General features: G+C 42.8%; 1 protein-coding gene across 1 annotated transcript in view; it reads right to left on the reverse strand.

Annotated features, from left to right (window-relative positions):
* The window catches only part of LOC144537650 (DENN domain-containing protein 5B-like), a 93874-nt gene that overhangs the window by 31185 nt on the left and 40546 nt on the right, over positions 1–22143 (reverse strand). Inside the window, 3 exon segments of the mRNA XM_078281429.1 lie at positions 1677–1864; positions 9799–10477; positions 17421–17530. Coding sequence (XP_078137555.1) covers positions 1677–1864; positions 9799–10477; positions 17421–17530 — 977 coding nt within the window.

The raw sequence follows: 22143 nt of genomic DNA on the forward strand, positions 1-22143 counted from the left end.
AAACACAGATGCTCACTCAAATGTTGTTTTTTCAACTTCAGTCCATTTCTCTCTGGGAAATAGGCTAAGGTGTGTGTGAGGCCCTTTTATCCAGTGCCGACCACCAAAAGTAGACGGTCCCAGAATACAACATCCCCTTATCATGAAGCAGCCTAGACTCCATCAATCTCTAGAGACACAAATGAATATTTACTTGAACCAGGACAGGTTTAGTGATGGAGTATGGTCGTCCCATGACCTGGGACTAGGAGTGAACTGAGCTTACCTAAGTTTTCCCTTTGTCTCATCTTACCACAACATGGTGTTTCTGGACATTCCACCACACATATCGCGAACCATTTTTATCTCTAGAAAGGTTGCCTAGGTTTGGATCTAAGCCTACTAGGAAGACTTGTTCATGCACAAGAAGAGAAAAGAGATGAGATGTCACATAGTGTTGTCTGCAACGCAAACATAAGAATGTTATAATTTGACATTAGGTAAAAACAAAAAGACCTGGGTTGAAGAACAGGGTTCAGAAAGGCAAACCTTGTCTGGCATTTATTCCCCACTCATATCTATAGTTTGCTCTTTTTTATAATGTCCTCTCTGCTTTGCTTTAAGCCATTCTTTCATCATCAGCCCATTTCTAGGTCACAGCCACTTCAAAGGATCATTCAGAAACACAGGGAGATTCACCAGTGTAAGCAGGCGGGGGACCCCGTATGGGGGAGGCGAGGCATACGGGCTCGTGGGTGCTCGGCGGCAGCATCCTGCGCTGGCTGGGATAATTAGCATGCATACAGAATGCGCCGGATTAATGGGCACTGGGAGTCGGGGATGTAGGCAAAGCCGGAAGCCGGCGAGCCTGGATGTTTCCACTTTGTTAGGGCCTTATCTCGCTTTAACACATGAAAACACACACACGCACATTAACTGTAACCCTGCTTGGGCTTGGGCTAAATACTGGTTTAAATCCAGGGCACAGTCACCTCCTCACTGTCTGACAAGTGTTGGGGCTGAAATAAAAAGGCAAGAAGAATGAAGAGACTGAAAGCCACTTCAGACTTACTTTGCCGTGAGGTGGATTTGTAGAGAAACAATAGGTAAATCCCTGTCCTGGTGTGTGTGTGTGTGTGTGTGTGTGTGTGGTGGAGGTGTTTAGAACAGAGAGCTGCAATTTCCTGGCTCTATGAACAGGAGCCTGGTAGTCTGTGTCTCTGTGTGTGTGTGTGTGTGTGTGTGTGTGTGTGTGTGTGTGTGTGTGTGTGTGTGTGTGTGTGTGTGTATGTATGTATGTATGTATGTATGTATGTGTGTGTGTGTGTGTGTGTGTGTGTGTGTGTGTGTGTGTGTGTGTGTGTGTGGTGCTGTTGTTCAGTGTTGGCCTTGGACATTGTATTGTCAGCAGTCAGCTTGTGCATGCAAACACTTACTGTCCTTGCTTTCCTGTATTTGTGGGAACCTTCCATTGTGGTTTTTACACTTACCTAACCTTACCTAAGCCTAAATGACCACAAAAAAACCCACAGGCATTAAACCTGAGTCCCAAGTCCCGAGTCCTAATGTTGCCATTCACACTTGCATTTCTGATGACAACCTGAAGCCCAGAGCAAAAGCCAAGGCTAACAACCCCACTTTAACACTTGTATTAACCCGAGGGCATGGAGGTAACAATCCATAGGTTGGCTGTGTACCTCCTGAGGAAGCTCCAGTTTGGAGCGGTCTGTGCCCTCTTTTGACTGCAGGCCCATCAGGTAGGGAACAGGAGCATCCAGGAAGTGAAGGAGAGAGGCTGGCAGGATGGGAACGTAGACATGCTGCCACTGGAAGGGAAACAGCAGGGTGGTGATGCCCTCGGCCACTGTCATCAACCGCTGGTAGTCTGAGAGAAGGAGAAAGAACAGCATGGGGGAGTTTTTAAATGATAGAACTTAAAGAAAAAGACAACTATAGCCGCTTTCTGACCGGAGGGATTTTTGCAGTTCCTAGAACATAACGTTCCTAGAACCCTTTTTTTTCTCGTGTTCCGACTGGACCAGTTTGGGGATTTTTAAGTTCCCTCTGGCTGCAGTTCCTGTAACTCTTTCAGCTCCTACTTCAGGCCACGGTCTTTTCTCTGTTCCCTTTTCAGCATATGAACCTAGGTCAACGAGGGTCGGGTTTCTGGTACAGACAGACCAACAATGGGACAATTTTCGCCATCTTATTCATCACTAATTTCACTTCCGACAACGTTTTAGGCGAGAAATTAACTGTTTAGATTTTGAATATAGGCAGTCTTGCGAAAATTGATGCAGAATTGACAATTTGCTTTAAAGTTCTCAGAGTTGAGAAGCTCCATGAAGTGAGGTGACAGCCAGCAGGCGACAGCCCCGGCCGCTAGCTCGTCGCTGGGCCAGTCCTGCTCAGAGACCCCGCTGTGAGCTGGAGGTCTCTCAGACCGCTCTCGTTAATAAGAGGCTTTTATTTCACCGTTGACGGTTCGTTTGTTTAAATATCACAACACATGTCCATCAGAAGATTAACGGGAACCTGTGGTTAACTGTCTTTTTGGAGTTAAACTCCACAAACGTGTCCTGCGGCTGGCCGGCCGTCTCTCACACACACACACACACACACACACAGCGCAGCAGGCAGAGGCGGGGGAGAGAGAGATACCCGTTTCTCTTTGGGAGAATTGTTTAAATTATGACAAATATGCAATATACATTAGATTTAGTTCATACTTTTTTTGGTGTATTTGTTTTCTGATTTTAACACTATAAAGACCGTTGCCGTGCTTGCATCACTCCCTTACCCCTCCTATAGTCCCTATGGCCACTTCGCAGTGCGAATGCAAATGGAAAAAAACGGTTTTGGGGGAGAGTAGTTAGTAGATCTGTTTAGAAGTGGACTTTTCCTAGAACTACGTTCCTGTAACTACTTGGTCGGAAAGCGGCTAATGACTCATATTCAGGTTATTATTATAGGTCTGTCTGCCTCTCCTCCCTCTCCACCACTTCCACTACCTCCTATAACAATAGTTATGTACTGACTGTCTACTGGCCCACTGTTTACTGCTTCCTGCTTACACTGTTCACACTGTTTACTGGCTATATTAGCCCATATGCACAAGCCCTCCCTTTAACCTTTATCCTTGCACTATTGGACTTATTTGCACTACCACCATGACACACACTCTCATAGAGCACCTTACCATAGAGCACCTTACCTGCCCCGTCACTGCAAGCATCTCATGCTTATACATCCCTGGGTACATTCATGTGGATTTTTTATTTAGTTTAGTTAGTATCTTTTCTTTTCTTGTCCATAATATTCACGTGGATATTTTTTGTTATTTTATCATCCTGTTTATGATGAATGTGTATGTTGTGTGTGATGTAATTAAGCTACTGGGACCTTGAATTTCCCCTTGGGGATCAATAAGGTATCTATCTATCCATCCATCCATCCATCTCACAAAAGTATTGTAAAATTGTACATGAAAGTATGTTATTTTTTTCAATGAACTTTCAAACATGTAAGGATGATTTTATTGCACAATACAGACTCTTGAAGCGAGTAGAGGTGAGGGAATGGGGGAGAAAGAGTAAGAGGTTTATGAAATACATATATATTGAGAGTATTGATGTGCGAGAGGCTTTAATCAAGTCAAATCATTCTGTTGGATTCTTTTCAATCATGTTCTCACATATGTGTGTGTGTGTGTGTGTGTGTGTGTGTGTGTGTCTGAGAGAGTGCTGCCTCTGTTCCCTAAAACAGATTAAGGTCAGTGGTTGCAGGCTGGCTCTAGTATTGAGTTCAGCGGCAGTTTCATCAGATGTTATTGTGAGGGCCAGAGTGAAAAGCCTGCAGGACCTCGAGGAAAGGAAAAAAAAATAGAAGAACAAAACATCATGGAGTCATACCCCCTCCCCCTTTCTCATTTCATTTCATTCCATCTAGTTCAGCTAGTGCCCGTCTGTCTGCATGTGCACATATGGAATCTGTGCACTTTCATTGAAAATGCATTAAGCTCACCAGTGCCTTAACCACCGACCATACCGATTTATATTCAAGGAATTTATATTGTACACTTCCTGAAAAGAGTATGTGACTATATGTCTTTTAAACAGACACTTAAAAATGCAGCTCTCTGATGATCAGCTCTAATAAAAAAAATAAAAAAAACACACACACACACACACCAGGGATGATGACAGGCAAACAGGCATGTTGGGACAGGAAAATAGAAAGTGTGTGTTAACCACATCTCTTTATTTTTACTGTCTCCATTTGTATACTACCAATGTGCAAATAGCTGCTTGGATTACATTTCTTTTTTATCAACACATCTGCCGAAAATATCAGCAAAGTGGTCAAATTCTCACCCTGAACATTCAATGGCATCATACTCCATCTGCTTGTGGCAATTAAAGCCTGATTCAAAAAACAACATTCACATTCCCCTCAGGATGAATTGTATTCATTTAGGTAATCTCAAATTCTCATTCCTTCTGTGATTATGACAACATACCTGCAAAACTAATGACGTTCCCATCAGCTATCTTTTCATTTCATTTGAACCACAAAACGTTACACGCATACAACACAGAGAAAATTCGCCAGTCAGAACTATTCCACATCTTTTTGTGTGTGTGTGTGTGTGTGTGTGTGTGTGTGTGTGTGTGTGTGTGTGTGTGTGGGCTTGTTTAACTATATTCGTGGGGTCCAAAAACTGGCAGTCCAGTATATTTGTGGGGTCCCGACAGCTTTGTGGGGCCAAAATGCTGGAGCCCACAAGGTTAAAGGTCTGTTTGAGGGTTAAGACTTGGTTTTAGGATTAGGGTTAGAATGAGGTTCTGGTTAGGGTGAGGGTAAGGGTTAAGGTTAGGCATTTAGTTGGGATGGTTAAGGTTAGGGTAAGGGGCTAGGGAATGCATTATGTAAATGACGGGTCCCCACAAAGATAGAGAGTGTGTGTGTGTGTGTGTGTGTGTGTGTGTGTGTGCGTGTGCGTGTGCGCGCGCTCTGTATGTTTAAGTCTGTATTTGCTTTCTCTCAAGTCTGGACAGGTTCAAAGTTTCTCCCCACACACACACACACCCCCCGTGGGAAACGCAGCAAAGGAATCTGACTAAAAACACTCTGGTTTCTTTTAACCTGTTACATGAAATCCTTTCCTACCTGTTCCTTCATGCTCACATCGTCGTTTTAGCCTCAGCATCTCAGCTGGCTTCATTAACACTTTGCTGTTACAACCTGACGTGTCTCCAAAAGTGCTTCTCCTAGGCGATACTCTTTCACACCTCATAAATCACACCCCTCATTCCTTTCCTCGCCGTGAAAAAACATAAAGGAAAAACATCAAAGCTGACACAAAGCGAGGCCTCATGGGGAAAAACGAGACGATGATGAGGACAGGATCTAACAGTGACTGATTTGATTTTCTCCTGATGCTGAACGGAGTTGAACTAATTCATCTTCCTTCATTTTTGTTCCTGATAGAAATAGCTACGGGTGTTCTGTTAAAAGGGCCGATTCATCTCTGACAACACCTTCTGCGTCGTCAAAAAAAACCAAAAACTCCCTTTGAAATATGACAAAGTGCAGGCGCTTGTGATGGATGAGCAAGCATGTAATGATATGAAGAAGCAACAAATCTAATATGGCAAAATGTAGCGCTGTAGAAAGCCCCGGCAGAGACAGGGCTAGAGGATGCTAGAAAAACAGGACAGGACATGCCGAGTCATTGTGAAACTGTAAACTGTGCTTTAGGGACTGATAAACACCGGCAGCTCAGTCTCACAAGGGAAGAAGTGAGCTGTCTGTGGTAACCAGCTGACATTAGTTTAGCTGCACCATGATTATGCTGGGACATAATGAGAGAGTCAGAAAATGACTGTATGGATGGAAATAAATCACAATGAAAGAGGTTTAGAGAAGCATCTCATCCCATGCCAAATCAAAGAAATAAGTTACACACAAACAGGTTACACTTTACTTGAAGGTATCTACATAGGAGTGACATGACATTGTCATGAACGTGTCCTAAACATTAGAAACAAGTCATAAACGTTTATGACACAACGCTTCTTTTAGTAAGTGTCATTTGGTTTTTGTCATGACAAGTTAGGGTTAGGGATTGTGTTCATGACAGTGTCATGTCACTCTTATGTAGATAACTTTAAGTAAAGTGTTACCGAAATCACTAATACAGTGTGAAAACTGCTCAACTGACCTGGAAGAAAACACACAAACAGAGCACCAAAATGGTTGAAAACGAGACACAATAAACAGCCAACAAAACGGATTAAATCAAGAAGAGCACTGACACGGAAGTCATGGGCAAAGTGACTCTGTGACAGTTAGAAGGAAGAGGCGATATGAGTGTGTCCTAGAGCGTTTTCAGTGCGACTGTCAAGAAAGGTTAGTACAATTTGGGCAGAATGTTGATGTTAGTTAAAGGGTTGGTTCACCCAATCCCAATGACCATCACCTCGACTAATGAATTTCCTGGAGGAAACCCTGCATCAGCTGCTATAACAGCCTTCATTCTTCTGATTCCAGACCCTCCACCAGATTATGGAACCTGCCAGCAGGGATTGGCTCCCATTCAGTCACAAGAGCATTGATGGTTCCACACGCCAAACTGTCTGCAACAATTATACTCATGTTCACACCTACGCTCTCTTTATAACTTATTAGACAGCATGTGTTTTGTTGTTTTCTTCTCCGCGTTTCCTTTCTCTCTCGGCTTTACGATACATTGGCTATGTGTATGCAGATGTGTCTTTGAAGAAGATAGGAGAGGAAGTGATTGGGTCAGGTGCACTAAAGAAAGAGCAGCTGAAAATCGCAATGGTTTAAAATTTTGAGAAGCAAACTCATGGCCCGCCATCAGCCACAATTACAGTACGTGACTGTGGAGGTTTGAGAGTGTGGAGGGTAAGAAGTGAGTACCATGCAGCAGGCTTTGGTGAGGTAGGCCACTGATGTTGGGCGATAAGGCCGTGTTCAAAATGCATGCACAATGGGGGTGCCAATGCAGGGGGGCAAAGCAATTCAGTGTAATCAGTGCTGCCTTGGACAATCAAAAATATGCAAGGGCCAGTCCTGATAAATGACTTTGTATTAACACTTTATTTGTACTATTGTACAGATTTTTATGATGAAAGATAAAATATTTGCTGCTGTGATAACAGAAAAACCATTTCTTGATGCATCTGGCTTTGTGCACAGGGGCAGCATCTTATTGAAACAGAAAAGAGCCAATCACAACCTGTTGCCACAAAGTCAGAAGCACACTGTTGTCTAAATATCATTGTATGCTACCAGTGGCAACACTGTAAGTAAGGTTGTAAAATATGGTTTTGTATAATTTGGATGAAAAGCTCCTTCAGATAAAAACAGCTTCTATCAGCATTTACACACACACACACACACACACACACACACACATATCAGTTCTCACTGTGTACCAACTGCCTGCCGGTAATGTAAATGTACTACAGGGATTACCATACAATGACATCCTGCATGCCTTCCCCACCCCCCCACTGTGCCCTATCATTGGCGGAGACACTCAAGGTGTCACTTTCTATGTATGCCTTCCTGTCACAGCCAATGGGTGTGTGGGGAGGACAGGTAGGGGGTAATGGTGTAATTGCTTGTTGATTGATTAGGAGCAGCGTGGGAACATATGGTGGGGCTGTGTCTCATTAACATCCAGGGAACGCTCTCCAGCTTTCCCCTGAACTCAACCCTCACTCCAGTGAGATCTGATTTCAACGTTTACCTCCAGGAGCGACGTTGACAGTGACGAATAAAACTGAGACCCATTTGTATCGTGGCCCACTGTTAACATTTTTAACCTTTTCTGCCTTGAATATCCCTAAATTTAGCAGATACGCTGTGGTCGTTTTTCCTCTGCTCAAACATCAAACAGTTGCATAAAAATCCCATATGGACAAACAGGATGAATGTACTCATTTAAAAGACACAGTTTAGACTGTTTTACAGCTGCACTTGCCGATTTAGCACAATGTTTTTTTCATGCAAGTTGGTTCACCCTCGAGTGATTTCACTTGTTCTCTCTCTTATATTTGGTCTGCACCACAGGAAAGGGTCGGGTCCTTCTACGAGCATGCTGCAGAGTACTGTAGAGACATGGTTTTATTTTGTGGTTTTGGATTTGGTATGCCTGTAGACCTTTTTCCACTTGCATGACTCATCCGGCACAGAAGACCAACAGACAGAGAAAGTGTTACAGAGTGCTGCAGACTGGAGGAGTGAAACTGAGAAAGGAGGAGGACAGAAAAAAATGTAGGACAAAACTTGCTACTCCACAGAGTAGCCCAAACTAGCTGCTCTTTATCTGAGGTCCTACAACAGTTGCCTCAATGCAGCTGTGAATAATACATGAAGGGAAACCTAGAAGGACGAAAATCTGATCACTGGGCATCTCAGTTAGCCTCATGTGTAGCTGAAGATTATTTGAGACCATTTTCCTTCGTCTCTGAGCCGCCAAGTTTTAACAGACCACAAAGTTGTTCTTGTCTCACAGTCTGCCTCTATGTTTCAACTAAATGTTTTCACTGAAAAGTCAAAACAGCCACCCACTCCTACTCACATATTACAGTAGATGCAATGAAAAATGAGACTATGATGGAATGCGTTATTGCGTCTCATACTCTCATATGTCTTCATCATACGTGTTTTTGTTGCAACGTTCCTCTTCAGCAGATTCCCCTTGCTGTGTCAACAGAGTGGTCTGAGTGAAAGGAATGAGAACGCCTGTGTTTTTGGACTCTACTGATCCGTACTGGAACAGCCTGCCTGCTGATCTTATTCCAACATTATGTCAATTTAATAAATCTGCTGATCTGGTGAACTGTGAAGATAGTGATCTCCTTATTAAACAATGTAAGTGTAATGTAGTGTGTGTATAATTATGCAAGATCTTTTGGTAACCACATTCTTCATAAAAAAAATAAGTGAAATGTAGAGGCAGCAGCAACATTACTGTACTCATTAATTACATGCGCTCCAGTCTGGACTATTAATCCTCATTTTATTTCGTCATTAGTTCTTTGATAAATATTCAAATAAGGTTCAGTAAGTATACCTTGCTGTCAGTGTGCACGACTTAATGTTTACACTGCTTGACATTTGTTATAAGTCGGTGTGAACATGGAATGGATGACAACTAAAAGGCAACACTGCATTATTTTTTGTCCTTGGTCTGGATCAAAAAAGAAAAAGTGCCCTCAAACCTCAAACTAAATGACATTCAAATCCAAGTTGCCATTATGCCAACAGTTACGTCAAATGGCAAATTCAGGATATGCTACTATGTTCTTGATATATTTATAATTTGAGAGATTTGCTCTGCAAGTCAGTCTGGCCAAGAGCTCATTCCAGCCCATTTCCAATTTTTCCAAATCGAGGCACCAATCACAAGCGTTGAGACGGGCTTTACACGATGACGATAGTTCAACATGCTCGCTGGTTGAGATGTTGTTCCGTCGCTCTGCATACGTCATCTCCTTCATCGCTCTGATTGGTTGAAGGTCTATCCAATTGCGCCCACAGGCATTACGAGCGGCGTCCGTTGGTGATGCCCCTTTGGAAATGGGCTGTGAATGAACCTTCCCCAGACACACTCTCAGTTACAACTGAGAAGCGTCTGGTGTCAACCAGGCTAGGACCTTGCTTGTTAGTGCATAATGTGAGTTTGTAATGAAGAACCCTGGATGAGTCAGATGTGTGTGTCTGTGTGTGTACAAGAATGTTTGACAATGCTAAGAAAAAGTCTGATTTACTAAGAGCCCTTACCGTGTGAGTATAGAAGGATCTGCATCTCCAGCAGGGTGCAGGTGAATACCTGGACCAGGTTCTCCGCTCCGAGCAGAGTAAAGGCCTCTGCGAGTGGGAAGTCGGCCAGCTGCAGCTCCCCTAGCCCGGGCCTCTGGCACACGATGGGCTCGTATACGCCGTGGAACTTGAGCGAGCGTCCCGGAGCGGGCAGCGGCACCTCGTACAGGATGTTGTGAACGTAGCTCTCCAGTGGCAGCGGGGGGGCCGCGTCTGCGGTAACAGCCCTGTGCAGCTGAGACAGGAAGCTCCGGCAGGCGTGCATGAAGGGCATGGGCGTGATCAGACACAAGGCCTTGGACACGTAAAGGGTGTCCCGCGATGAGTCGTAGCCACCCGCCCTGCGAGAGGAGGAAGATGAGGAAGTGGGGGAGTCGGCCTCGTCTAAACTGCTGGCAAGGGAGTCCATGCTGGAGGAGGAAGAGGAGGAGGAGGAGGATGACGGGGTGCTCTCTGCGTTGTGCATCTGGTAGAGGGTGTGCATGGCGGAGCAGATCTGTGGGCTGGTCACCTCCTCGTAGAAGGTGTGAACGAAGCCGTAGGTCCGAGAGCCATCTTCCCTTGTGATGATGAAGGAGTGGAACTGTGGATCACGCTGGTCTGCCTGCGTCCTGAACGACAGGCCTTTAGGCATACACAGCTGCAGGGAGAAGGGGGGGGGGGACAGGAGTCAATCATCACGTCAACATATTGAACACACACTATTCTCAATTCTAGTTTTTATTTTTTTATTTTGATGGCATAAGTTTTAGCTTATGGAACACTGGTGAATAAAATTGGTAGACTGGGTAAACACAGCCTGATCTGCCGGTGATTTGATTTCTCCTTGCAGCTCAGGCTGGAAATTTTTCTATCCTGCTTCCATTAGAAATCTGCAGGAATCAATCACAAACTGGCTTATCCACCTGGCGCGCTACTGCCGGGTTTAACACGATGACAGAAAAGCAAGAAGATAGAGAAGCGACCAAGCAGCTTCTTGTTTACATTCAACATGGCGGCCACCAAAGCGCAGCAACCCGTTGATGCCACTGTCGCTGCTGTTTTAAAAGATTTCAAAGGCAAGTTTTCTCTGAAAACGGAACAGAAACTTGCCCTGGAACAATTCCTACAAAAGAAGGACGGGTTTGCCTTACTACTGACCGGCTTTCGTTGGTCTGATTGGTTGAAGGACTTGCGTACAGAGTCATTTGAAATATGCCCATTGATCACGCCTCTTTTGCAGTAGAAAATACCAACACAGCCTCACTCCCTACTCGTCAAATGTCTGACGCATGGCCAAGGACCCCTGGTCCACGCCAGGAGGGTACCCGTGGCGTTATTTTTCGAAGATAGACATTCATGTTATCCCTCACCATCACCGATATATTTTTTTAAACGTTATTACGATGCATAACTTACTGGAACAAAGCTGAGCAACGTGTTGTTGCTGGTGACAAAACCACTGATTGTATATATGTACATTGAAGCAATACTGTCGTTAAAGACCCGCTGATCGCTGTCCGATTCTGTGAATGAATGCCCGCTTTGCATTGTGGGATATCGGCTTTGAATGCGTCTAGCTCGGCCCATATCGTAATGTTCTGTATTACAGCATACTGTAACCGGTACTGTTCACCGGCAATAAGACTGAAATAATATTATTAAAATAAAGAAATGAATACCATGATAACATCTAAATAAATGTTGATAGATGTAGCGTTATAGTTTTAAAAATATAAATGAACAAATAAGCAACCCAGCTTCCCTGGCCCAAATAGACATAACATTAAAAGAAATACATATAAACCATGATAAGATCTTGTGAGTAAATGTTGATTAAAACAGCTGTTATTGGGTTAAAAATACCAATAATAAAACTGCTACAGATTTCGAGTTAAAGGGGTCGTGTTTTTTCTTTCGATCAATATCAGATGGTGAGGGATAACGTGAATGTCTATCTGACGGACCCCCTCGTCGAAAAATAACGCAACGGGTACCCCCCCCTGGCGTTGAAACTTAACGCCGGGGGTCCTTGACCATGCGTCAGACATTTGACGAGTAGGGAGTGAGGCTGTGTTGAAAATACAGAGCAGACTCCCCAGACTAATGTTCAACCTTAAAAGATTGAGCTTGGTCTGGTGATAGCCAGACTAGGAAATTGGTGTTGTGTATGTTCACTCTTCTTCAGTGTCACCAGGTAAGATTTGTGGAGTGGGTAGCGGCATGTGTGGCAGTCTTTTCTGATACTATCATAGTTGGACATTTTGAAATTTTACACACAGTGGCTTTAAACTACAAAAAAAAATATTGTAATACAAGGTGAGAAATATAATGATTTAAAAGTGAAGAAGTCCCTTTCTTGCTTTCTGTTTTTGGCAGCACATGGTGTATCTAAAAGTATTAAGTGGACATTTGACAGACAGCAGGATAAGTGTATTGTGATGATGATCCAGATGTGGACGTACCACTGTAACCACTGTAAGACAATCGCCATTTTTTTATTTCGTTAAAATGAATGATATTTTGTCCACAGATTAAAGTCAGAAAAAAAAACACAAATACCAGGACTTTATTGTAGAATATTGTCATTTTTAACTTGACAATATATTTTCGAAACCATTCTTCATAAATTAAAATGATGCTCTAACTGATAGCATAGCCAAACTGTGAGCAAAATCCACATCAAATGCTAAATCCACATCAAATGCTGTTGCTATATTCATGCAGCAGCAGTCTCATTATGTCTATTTGGCTGCTGAGAGCTGAACAGGAACAGACTGGAGACAAGAGCTGCTCTGTGCCAACACACGTTAATACAATTCAAATGCATTTGTCCTCACTGCTCTGCAAACGCACATGCATATGTATGAGCTTTAGAGTCTGCATACACAAACAAACTCACACATTTACAATAATCAAAGTTATTATCCTTTTTTACCCAGGGTTCCCATTTATGAACATTTTGTTTTTACAGGCTACAAATGACAGACACACACACACACACACAGTAACGTGACTGGATTATGCACGAGTCATGCGTCTCACTGATCAGTACAGACAGATCATCTCTCCTGGCCTGTGTCTGCCATTAGTCATCACCCTGACCACATTTTTTCATTTCCTTTGTCGTCTAGAAAACACTTCAACCCCTCACCCCTGCCGAGTTGAGGAAGGTAATTAAATCAAACGGTTCAGTGAGAAACATGCTCCAAATCTCTCACAAGGCGGCGATGAAATTTGCGAAAGCTTTGTGTCAAATAAGTATCGACTGGTTGCCTTCAGAACGAGTGGGGACCTGTTGGGCAGGTAGGTTAGGGTTCCTAAAGTATTAAAATACACAAAATAAACTCAAATAAAGAAATTGTCAGATGCCAGAAATACTGGGAGCTTCAGTCAGTCTCCATTAATAATCATTATTATTCAGGCAGAGTCAGACATGGTCCAATTAGAGAGGCACAGGGGGCTGAACTGGCATTATGCATACACACATGCATGCACGCACACACACGCACACACACGCATGCATGCACAAACAATACTCTGTGTAAAATCAGCTTTATGTTAGAGGATACACCTCCCCAGATGTCTGAATATCAAACTATTTATTTACATCTTCACACATCTGCACCATGGAACGTCATGCAGCATTAGCTAGGAGGTCCTGTTTACTGTGACTCTGGATGTACAACAATCAAATGGATTATGTTTGATACTGATCAGAAAGACTAAATGAGGCAGGATTTTAAAGCTGATATGAGAAAAAATTATCTTAAAAATGAACTAAAAACAACACCACCAACAAAGAAAACAATACAACCAAACATACATACAGGGTATACTATACATTTGTCACTAGATGAATTAGCTTTAATATTAGCTATATACTATAATAATATTTTATTACACACGTATTATTTGTTGATTAAAGAGAAAACCTCAATTACACAGTGCGCCAGCATCAGACAATTCACAATTTTTATTATTATTTTTTTGTTATACTTTATTAATCCCACAAGGGGCAATTACAATGTTTTCACTCTGTTGTTATTACACACAGGCCTGAATTACACACACATGCTCAGAACCTACACATGCACTAATGGAGAGATGTCAGAGTGAGGGGGGCTGCCCATGGAAAGGCGCACTGATTAGTTGGGAGTTCTGTGCCATGCTCAAGAGCACCTTGGCAGTGCCCAGGAGGTGAACTGGTACCTCTCCAGCTACCAGTCCACCACCATACTTTGGTACGTATGGGGACTTGAACCAGCTAAACTGTCAGTATGGTGACCTTGACAGAAAGAACGAGAGGGAATTCTCCATGTGCTGTAGGTGTACAGTGTGTGTGTGTGTGTGTGTTGAAGTTTGAAAACAATCATCACAGGGGCTTTAACAATGAGCTGCAGGCACAAAGAAGTGTGATTACACCCCTCATCCTCCTCATCTCACACCTCGCAGCAGGAGGAGGAGGAGGAGGAGGAGGCAGGACGAGAACATTTCAGAGGAAAGGATGACGGGATGAGCGGGGTGATGGAGGGATGGAGGAGGAGGAAGAGGGGAAAAGGAGGGCTGTGTTGGTCACAAGACTTAGAAGGAGGGAGAGAAACGATGCAGAATGTCTCTCAGCCATCGTTCTCAAAAGCTCGCAATCATCCGGGTGTCGGGTTTCAGACCCTGCAGTGCTGCATAATGGCCTGTTTCCATGCCGACGTAAGGCGAGAAGCGCGGCTGAATTATTCAGCAGCGCTGACGCCAGGGCAGGTGGAAAAATAGGCGGTGACCACAAGAGAGAGAGAGAGAGAGAGACACCAAGAGCCAAACAACACACACACACACACACACAAACAACACACACACACACACACACACACACACACACAGAGAGAGAATCCCCTCTCGTTCTTCCTGTCAAGGTCACCGTACTGACAGTTTAGCACATTCAGCAGTTTTTTCAAAAACAACTGTAAGGACTTTTCAATAACTCTCAATGTCTGGTTTTGTGAAATAGAAGGACTAAATATTGGCATACTTTAGGGTATCTCATAAAAGAGCTTTCCTAAGAGTGTCCCTATCTTGTCAAGACTTCCCGTTTGGTCTCTTTCTTTCTAAACATCATCCGGTCACTGTTGTCTCTTCCGGGTGTGATATGGTGAAGAAAAAAGGTCCAGATTGATTGATTTTGTTGCTTTAATATAAATGTTAATTACTTCCAAGGCCATTGATTCCATTTCAACACCTTATAGGGTTTTGTTTATTTCTCTCAATTCCATTTTTCAGTCCTTCATATGTCTCTTTCTACTTTTAGTTTTTTGTAAAGATATTTATTTGGGGCATTTTAGCGCCTTTACCGGATAGGACAGTTGCAGACAGGAAATTGGGGCAGAGAGAGGGGGAAGACATGCAGCAAAGGGCTGCAGGTTGGACTCGAACCCTGGGCCGCTGCGGTAAGGACTGAGCCCCGGTACATGGGGCACACGCTTCACCAGGTGAGCTACCCCATATGTCTCTTTCTGAGGTTTGAAAAATCTTTAGCCCACTGTACACTTATTAAATGATCCATTATCCCTAAAGGTGCAAGACAAAACTCCCATGGGTTTCTTTTTGTTTTCACAAAAATATCTAGATTTAGATTACTGTACACACTCTGCACTGCGATGTTCGAAAATACATATTTGAACCATGTGCCTGAATTAAAACGTGAAATAAATAAATACAATTTTAAACCCCCAACTCAAAATCTCTCCACATCCCCATCCACTAAATATAAGCTGCTGCGGTGTCATTAAAAATAATAGATGGAAATGAATAATGTAAATAGAATGGGAAGGTTTCAACAGCGGGAGAACACAATTCAGAACCATACTGCATGAGCTTTCTTTAAATATGGGAGGTAGTAATGGGAGGAGTTGTTTTTTCCCCCCCAATCGTTTTATTAATTTTTCAACAATGATGTAGACAAACCAATGAACAGTGCAAAGCTGGTCCAAACAGGGTATCATCGGATGTTAAAGCAAAGACAGAGCACTATTAAGATAATACAAACACTACAAACAAGAGACTAAGAAAAAAGCCAAACAAAAACAAGAAACACAAAGGCTGTGCGCTGGTCTGCTGCCCGTCATATCATATCAGTAAGTACATCACTCTGAGATATTTGGAAAATGCACGTCTCGAATGTATTGAAAGAAGGGGTCCCATATTTTATTGAATTTTCTCAGTGAGCCCCTGAGTATACATCTAATTCTTTCCAATTTGACAGACCCCAAAGATTCCCTTATCCAACGGGTATACAGAGGCGGTGCCGGAGATTTCCACTGTAATAAGATCAAGACTTGTCTGGCGAGTAGAGTGACAAAAGCTACAAAGCCTTTTTCTGAGGAAGAGAGTGATAGCATGGGTGGAATTACGCCAAACAACGCTACCATAGCATTTGGATCAATTGCTTTCCCAATGACCGTGGACAATGAACTAAAGATTTCTAGCCAGTACCAAAACATATGGACATGGCTTGCAGGAGCTTGTTGACGTCTATCACAGGTTGGGTCAACATCTTTATGAATTTCAGAGAGCCTGACTTTGGTAAAGTGAACACGGTTGTATGATTTTGCACTGAATCAGTCCATGCGTTGCGCAGATAGATGACTTGTGTACAATGGGAGGAGTGTTTAAGATTAAAAAAAACAAAAACAAAAGAGAATGAAATTCATTAGTTAAAAACGGTGGCTGTGCATGCAGTAGGAGGAAGGAACATAAAGATCTGAAGTGTCTAATAATGTCTAATGGAGAAAGCTGTTAACAAAAACCTAAAGCATTCCCTTTTAAGATGGTCCGTAACTTCAGCTCATTTTCTCATCTACTGTCAAGTCACAAGAGTCTTTCCAAAACACCAGGCTTCAATATTGGATCATGGCGTCAAAATAGCATCATTCAGGATTTAGCCTGCACTTTATATCACATATAGCAGCTGTGTGTTTGCTTACATTTTGGCGAAATGGCAACTTTAAAAAGTTGTGCCCTATTAGCCATCTATGTAATCCTTCGGTCTATGTAACCACTGATGTACAGGCAACTATCGGCTGGATTGCAATGATACTGAAGAAAAAAAATCATTATGGAGGCAAGACCTGAAGTTCTTTTGAAATATATTAAGCATATGATGTTTCCTGCTTTCACTGAAAAGAGTAATTCCTCCGATTCCTGCAGTATGTGAACAGTGTTTGGGTATTCTGACTTGAGTTGTGACTGTGACAAGGAGGAGTGTGATTTGTCCTCATCAGAAACAACTGCCTTTCTGCCATTGCCTTTACATTTCATCCAACTCCTTCGACACGAAACACCTAGATTGAGACCACTGAAATAGGAAGATGTATTCAATGCGGTGCTCCGTGCAAAGCTCTCTGGGTAATTCCACCCATACAGAGATGGGAGGGGATTTATGATAGCTCCGTTACACAAGATCCCTTGAGAAGGCACTATGTGTCTTAATAAAGGGCCTCTGTGTTCATGTGTGGTTCTTCCTGCCCTGCTGGATGTATTGTTGGTATCACTACAGTTCACGCTCACTTATCTACATATTTTTTTCCCATATAATGGTACAATCAACCTACCATGTTGACAGCATCCTGATCGAAGGGATTCCACTCCACGTTCTGAGGGTAGCGGGCCAAAACTTTGGACTTGAACGTCCTCTTCAGGGGGCTCTGCTCAAAGTTTTCACCTGGAACAAAGAGAAGACAGAGACAAAGGCAATGATGCAGCGGTAACGCAAAAGGTCAGGACCACGACTACAAGTTGGTATGACAAGTTTAACAACCTCAAATTTAAACAATCGTTATTATATTTACATGAAGCTTCATATATCCATTTGACAAAAGTGTATGTATGTTTCTGAATGTTATATCGTTGAATGTTTGTGGTTCAAATGATGGGGGAAGTGTGAGATGGTTAAGATAAGTGAAGCTGTGTAGAATCAGGAGCAGTGGCTCAGTAGTCTGTACAGGGACAGAAAAAGCAGCAGTGGCAGGATGAACTCATGTACAGTATGTGTCACTGACAGCCACTCTGACTGCATGTATGAGATTGCTCTCTGTCAGCAGCTGGACCCCCCCCCCCATCCCCCATATCAACATGCACCTCAATGGACACACACTACCACACAGCTCTAATAAGCCGGACATTGCGTGCGTCTGTTTCAGTCACACAGTCCTTCCCTCACTTGTGTCAGTTTCGAATACAATCAGGGAACTACACATAATGATCACCTCCTTTAAAGTTTAACATCTTCTGTAAAGTCTACTTTGAATGGCAACAACAATTAAACGTGTCATCTCTAATGCCCGGATCAGATAGATATCAGATGGATGGTGGAGATAGGACGTTTGCAGTGCCCTGCTACGTCCTGCTATGCCTTCAGTGCCCTGCTATGCCCTGTAACGCCCAGAAGTGCCCTGCAATGCCATGAACTACTACAACTATTATTTCTAGTCATAGTTCCATTATCTTTATTGTGACTATTATTGCCACTGTTCATCACACCCCCAACCGGCATCGTCAGACACCGTCTAGACCTAAGAGCCTGGGTCTGTCCCAGGTTTCTCCCTAAAGGGACGTTTTCCACACCACTGTTGCACCAAATGCTTGCTCTTGGGGGAATTGTTGGGTTTTTGTAAATTATAGAGTGTGGTCTAGACCTACTCTATCTGCAAAGTGTCTTGAGATAACTCTTGTTATGATTTGATTGTTTGTGTGTGTGTGTGTGTGTGTGTGTGTGTGTGTGACAGCCAGTTGTCACAGCACATAGCAGAGACAAACTATCTAATGCAGGACAGCCCAACAGCTGCTCAGGACACAACAGCTGTCCACCACAACTGCTTATATGATCTGCTAGCTCACTACATGTATTTCTTTTCTCTGCTGCTGTCTGTGTATGCACCACTGAACTACTGCTCTTGGTGATTGAGAATAGAGACTTATTGTGTCACTGGGCTTATTCTAAATCATTCTGAATCACAGCATCAGCACAATGATTTAAATGTAAAACAGAAAACTAAGAGTAGCACACAAAAAAATACATTTCTTTGCTTCATTTCACAGGTCTGTTATTGTCCTGAAGATAAGATATTATCCATTTATTTTCATCTATTATTGGAAAATATGTTGAATTGTATTCTTGCTTTTTTTTCATTTTTCATGCTTCGGTAACCTGCTAAGGACTGGCTAAGGCTAGAAATTACTTTGGAATAGTACTTTAGAAGTGTACCAATTGAACACTGTATTTTCTGCTAGTTTCAAAATGACATAGTCCTTTCCAGGAAAATTCTATGAAGTTTTCGGAATTAATTCAGAAATGACAGACCCTTAAAACAAAAGCATTAGTGTTTCTTCTTTCGCAGCTTGTTTCTCTTGTTTGTTGCCGTTATGTTTTGTTATTTCAGAATTTCTGGAGATGGAACTCATTTGAGTGATCCTAAGCCCACGTTTGTCTTTTGCTTCTGAAGTGTTCTAGTCTTTCATCGTAGACTTATAGAAGAAAAAGCTCTTGGTCTTCTGATGAAGGCTATCTGCTATTCATTAATTCCTTGGTGGACACTGCATTGTCTTTCTAGGTTTAATTTAACAGGAAACATTCATCATGAACATCCTATCAACAGATTTCACAGAGACTATTTCTTGAGTGGAAAGTAGATCTTTCTGGCTTTAAACCTTTTAAAATTGTAACACAAATAACGTAATTCATCGATCCATTGTGAAATTCTCTTTTGACAGTCAACTACAGACTAGTGTTCTGCTAAGTGAAAGCCATTCTGAATCAATGCAATCCAATACATTTATTTAACCCCAGTGGGACAATTACAAAGATCATTAAGACTCTTGCTCAGGGGCACTTCAACAGGGTAAATGCTCAAACTTTTTTGCTGGTGAAGTGCTGATGGTGCTCCGATACTGGGGTCAAATCTGCAGCTCTGTAATGACTCTCTCTGGGCTATTAAATCTCACCACTAATCCACACACCATTTCATTTCATTTCCTTTCAGTGACCAACAGCCCTGCAACAATCTGGGGACAAAGCTACATTGATTTCAGATAATTGAATGGGCTCTGTAACTCAGAGCAGTGTATTGACTGTAGATAGTTTGCGCCCAATTATGATTGGAGCGAGGTTAGAAGGTTACTGAAGACGAGTGCAGGATAAAGGATTAGGTGCAGACTGATCGCTTGAAACGTTTAATCATTGATCTTTCCACGGTGGGCCCTACACCGCATCAATATGGCTTTTGTGTGAGGATATGGCTAACACGATGGGTCCTATCCTGCACCCAGCGCAAAGCCAAAGCCCGACACAAGTGTCTTTGCTAGTTTAAGACCGACCCAGTTGTCAGTTTCCCTTCCAGCGCCCGCGTCGTTTAAATAGCAAATGCACCTGTGCCCATCTTTGCGCCCATGGGCGTGCTGATCTTACAGGGAGGTGTGTTCAGGTGCATTCTGGGCGTATTGCTATCTTGAGGCAGCGGGAAGTGATCGCGCCATTGACCAACAAAAACCTGGTCTGAAGTCAATAACGCAGCATTTCATTGTTATTTTAACAGCAAATTAGTAAAATGCTCCTAGGCTCGTGCACAGCGCGTGCACACTATGCTGGTTACACACACAGGGACGCACAGCAGCACACACACGCAAAAGATTAAAAATAAAATTATTACAATATAAAATAGTATTGTGATATGATCTGACACTCTGATTGATTTATTGCATGTTACGCCCAAAACACACCTATGATTAATTAAGACAACCCTTTTCTCCGCCATTTAACTAGCAAAAGTGGATTCGTACACGCCGTGCGCTTAGATCGTTTCAATAGGGCCCGATGACTCACTACAATTACTGTAAATAGTAGTCAGGTTATTTATCTCACCAGCAGAGGTCTTTGACAGATGCTTATATTGATGAATTATCCATATTTGATCATATTTTAGTAAGACTCAATACTCTCTTCACCACTATTGCCGTCATTGCAATCAGCTTCTCCCGGTTAGGATTACTTGAGTGTTGATTGTTCAGGAGGTTTGTATCAGAAGCCGAATTATCTGCAGAGGTCTCCTCTCCAAAAAAAAAAAAAAACATCTATTAATCTGCGAATTTTAACTCCATTGGAACGATTACTGGATTAACAAAGAACTTGAACAAACAACTTGATTGTCTGTCAATCTACTCGATTAATCGAACAATCATTGCAGCTCTAATAAAAAGCTTTCTAGGAACCTGACAGAAACAATCCTCCCCTTCAAGTGTTGGGTTTCACTGACGGTAGCTTAGCATTATTAGATCTTGGTAGGAGCATGCTGTATGCTTATTGGCTCACTGACGCTGACGAGATTCACTACTTAGGTATTGAAATGAGAGAGAGAGAGAGAGAGAGAGAGAGAGAGAGAGAGAGAGAGAGAGAGAGAGAGAGAGCGAGAGAGAGAGAGGGTGAAAGGTTGAGAGGCAAGACCTGATGAATAATAAAAAGGCCAGCTGACATTTAAGAAGTCTTGGAGAAGAAAACCAAGCAAAACAATGTTTCACAGTCCCGAGTGGACTACTGTTCTGGGATCCTACCGTATGTGAGGGAAAGAGATGACATTTACAACACCTGATGAGGCAATATCTGATTTGTTTAAGTATGCACACTTTTCCACTTTGCGTCAGTCCATCTCAGATGAGCTTGGGCCCAGAGAAGCCGCCGGCCTTTCTGGGTGTTGTTGATATATGGCTTTGGCTTTGCATTGTAGAGTTTTAACTTGCACTTGTAGAAATAGCGACAAACTGTGGTAACTGAAAACGGTTTTCAGAAGTGATCCTAAGCCCACGTGGTAATATCCTTTACATAATAATGTTGGTTTTCGGCCTTGTCACTTACGTGCAGACATTTCTCCAGATTCTCTGGATCTTTTGATGATATTATGGACTGTAGATAGGGCTGCACAATTTATCGCAATTTTATCGAAATCGCAATATGACTAGTGCAATATCCAAATCGCAGGGGGACGCAATATTTGTTAAAGGTAAAATATGTGGAAATGGATTATGGACCATTTTTTACTATAGTTTATAGCTGACTTTACCAGCTGACTTCTCTATTGGCTGTTGAAACAGGAGACGTCTCTTACGTTGTAAAACCAGCCTCTGGAGACTCCACCAGCTGACTTCTCATTGGCTGTTGAAACAGGAGACGTCTCTTACGTTCTAAAACCAGCCTCTGGAGACTCCACCAGCTGACTTCTCATTGGCTGTTGAAACTGACGTCTCTGCGTTCGCAAAACCGGCCTCTGCGAGACTCCCGCCAGCGGC

This window comes from Sander vitreus, chromosome 23 (genome assembly GCF_031162955.1).
Source record: "Sander vitreus isolate 19-12246 chromosome 23, sanVit1, whole genome shotgun sequence".
NCBI classification, from domain to species: Eukaryota; Metazoa; Chordata; class Actinopteri; order Perciformes; family Percidae; genus Sander; species Sander vitreus.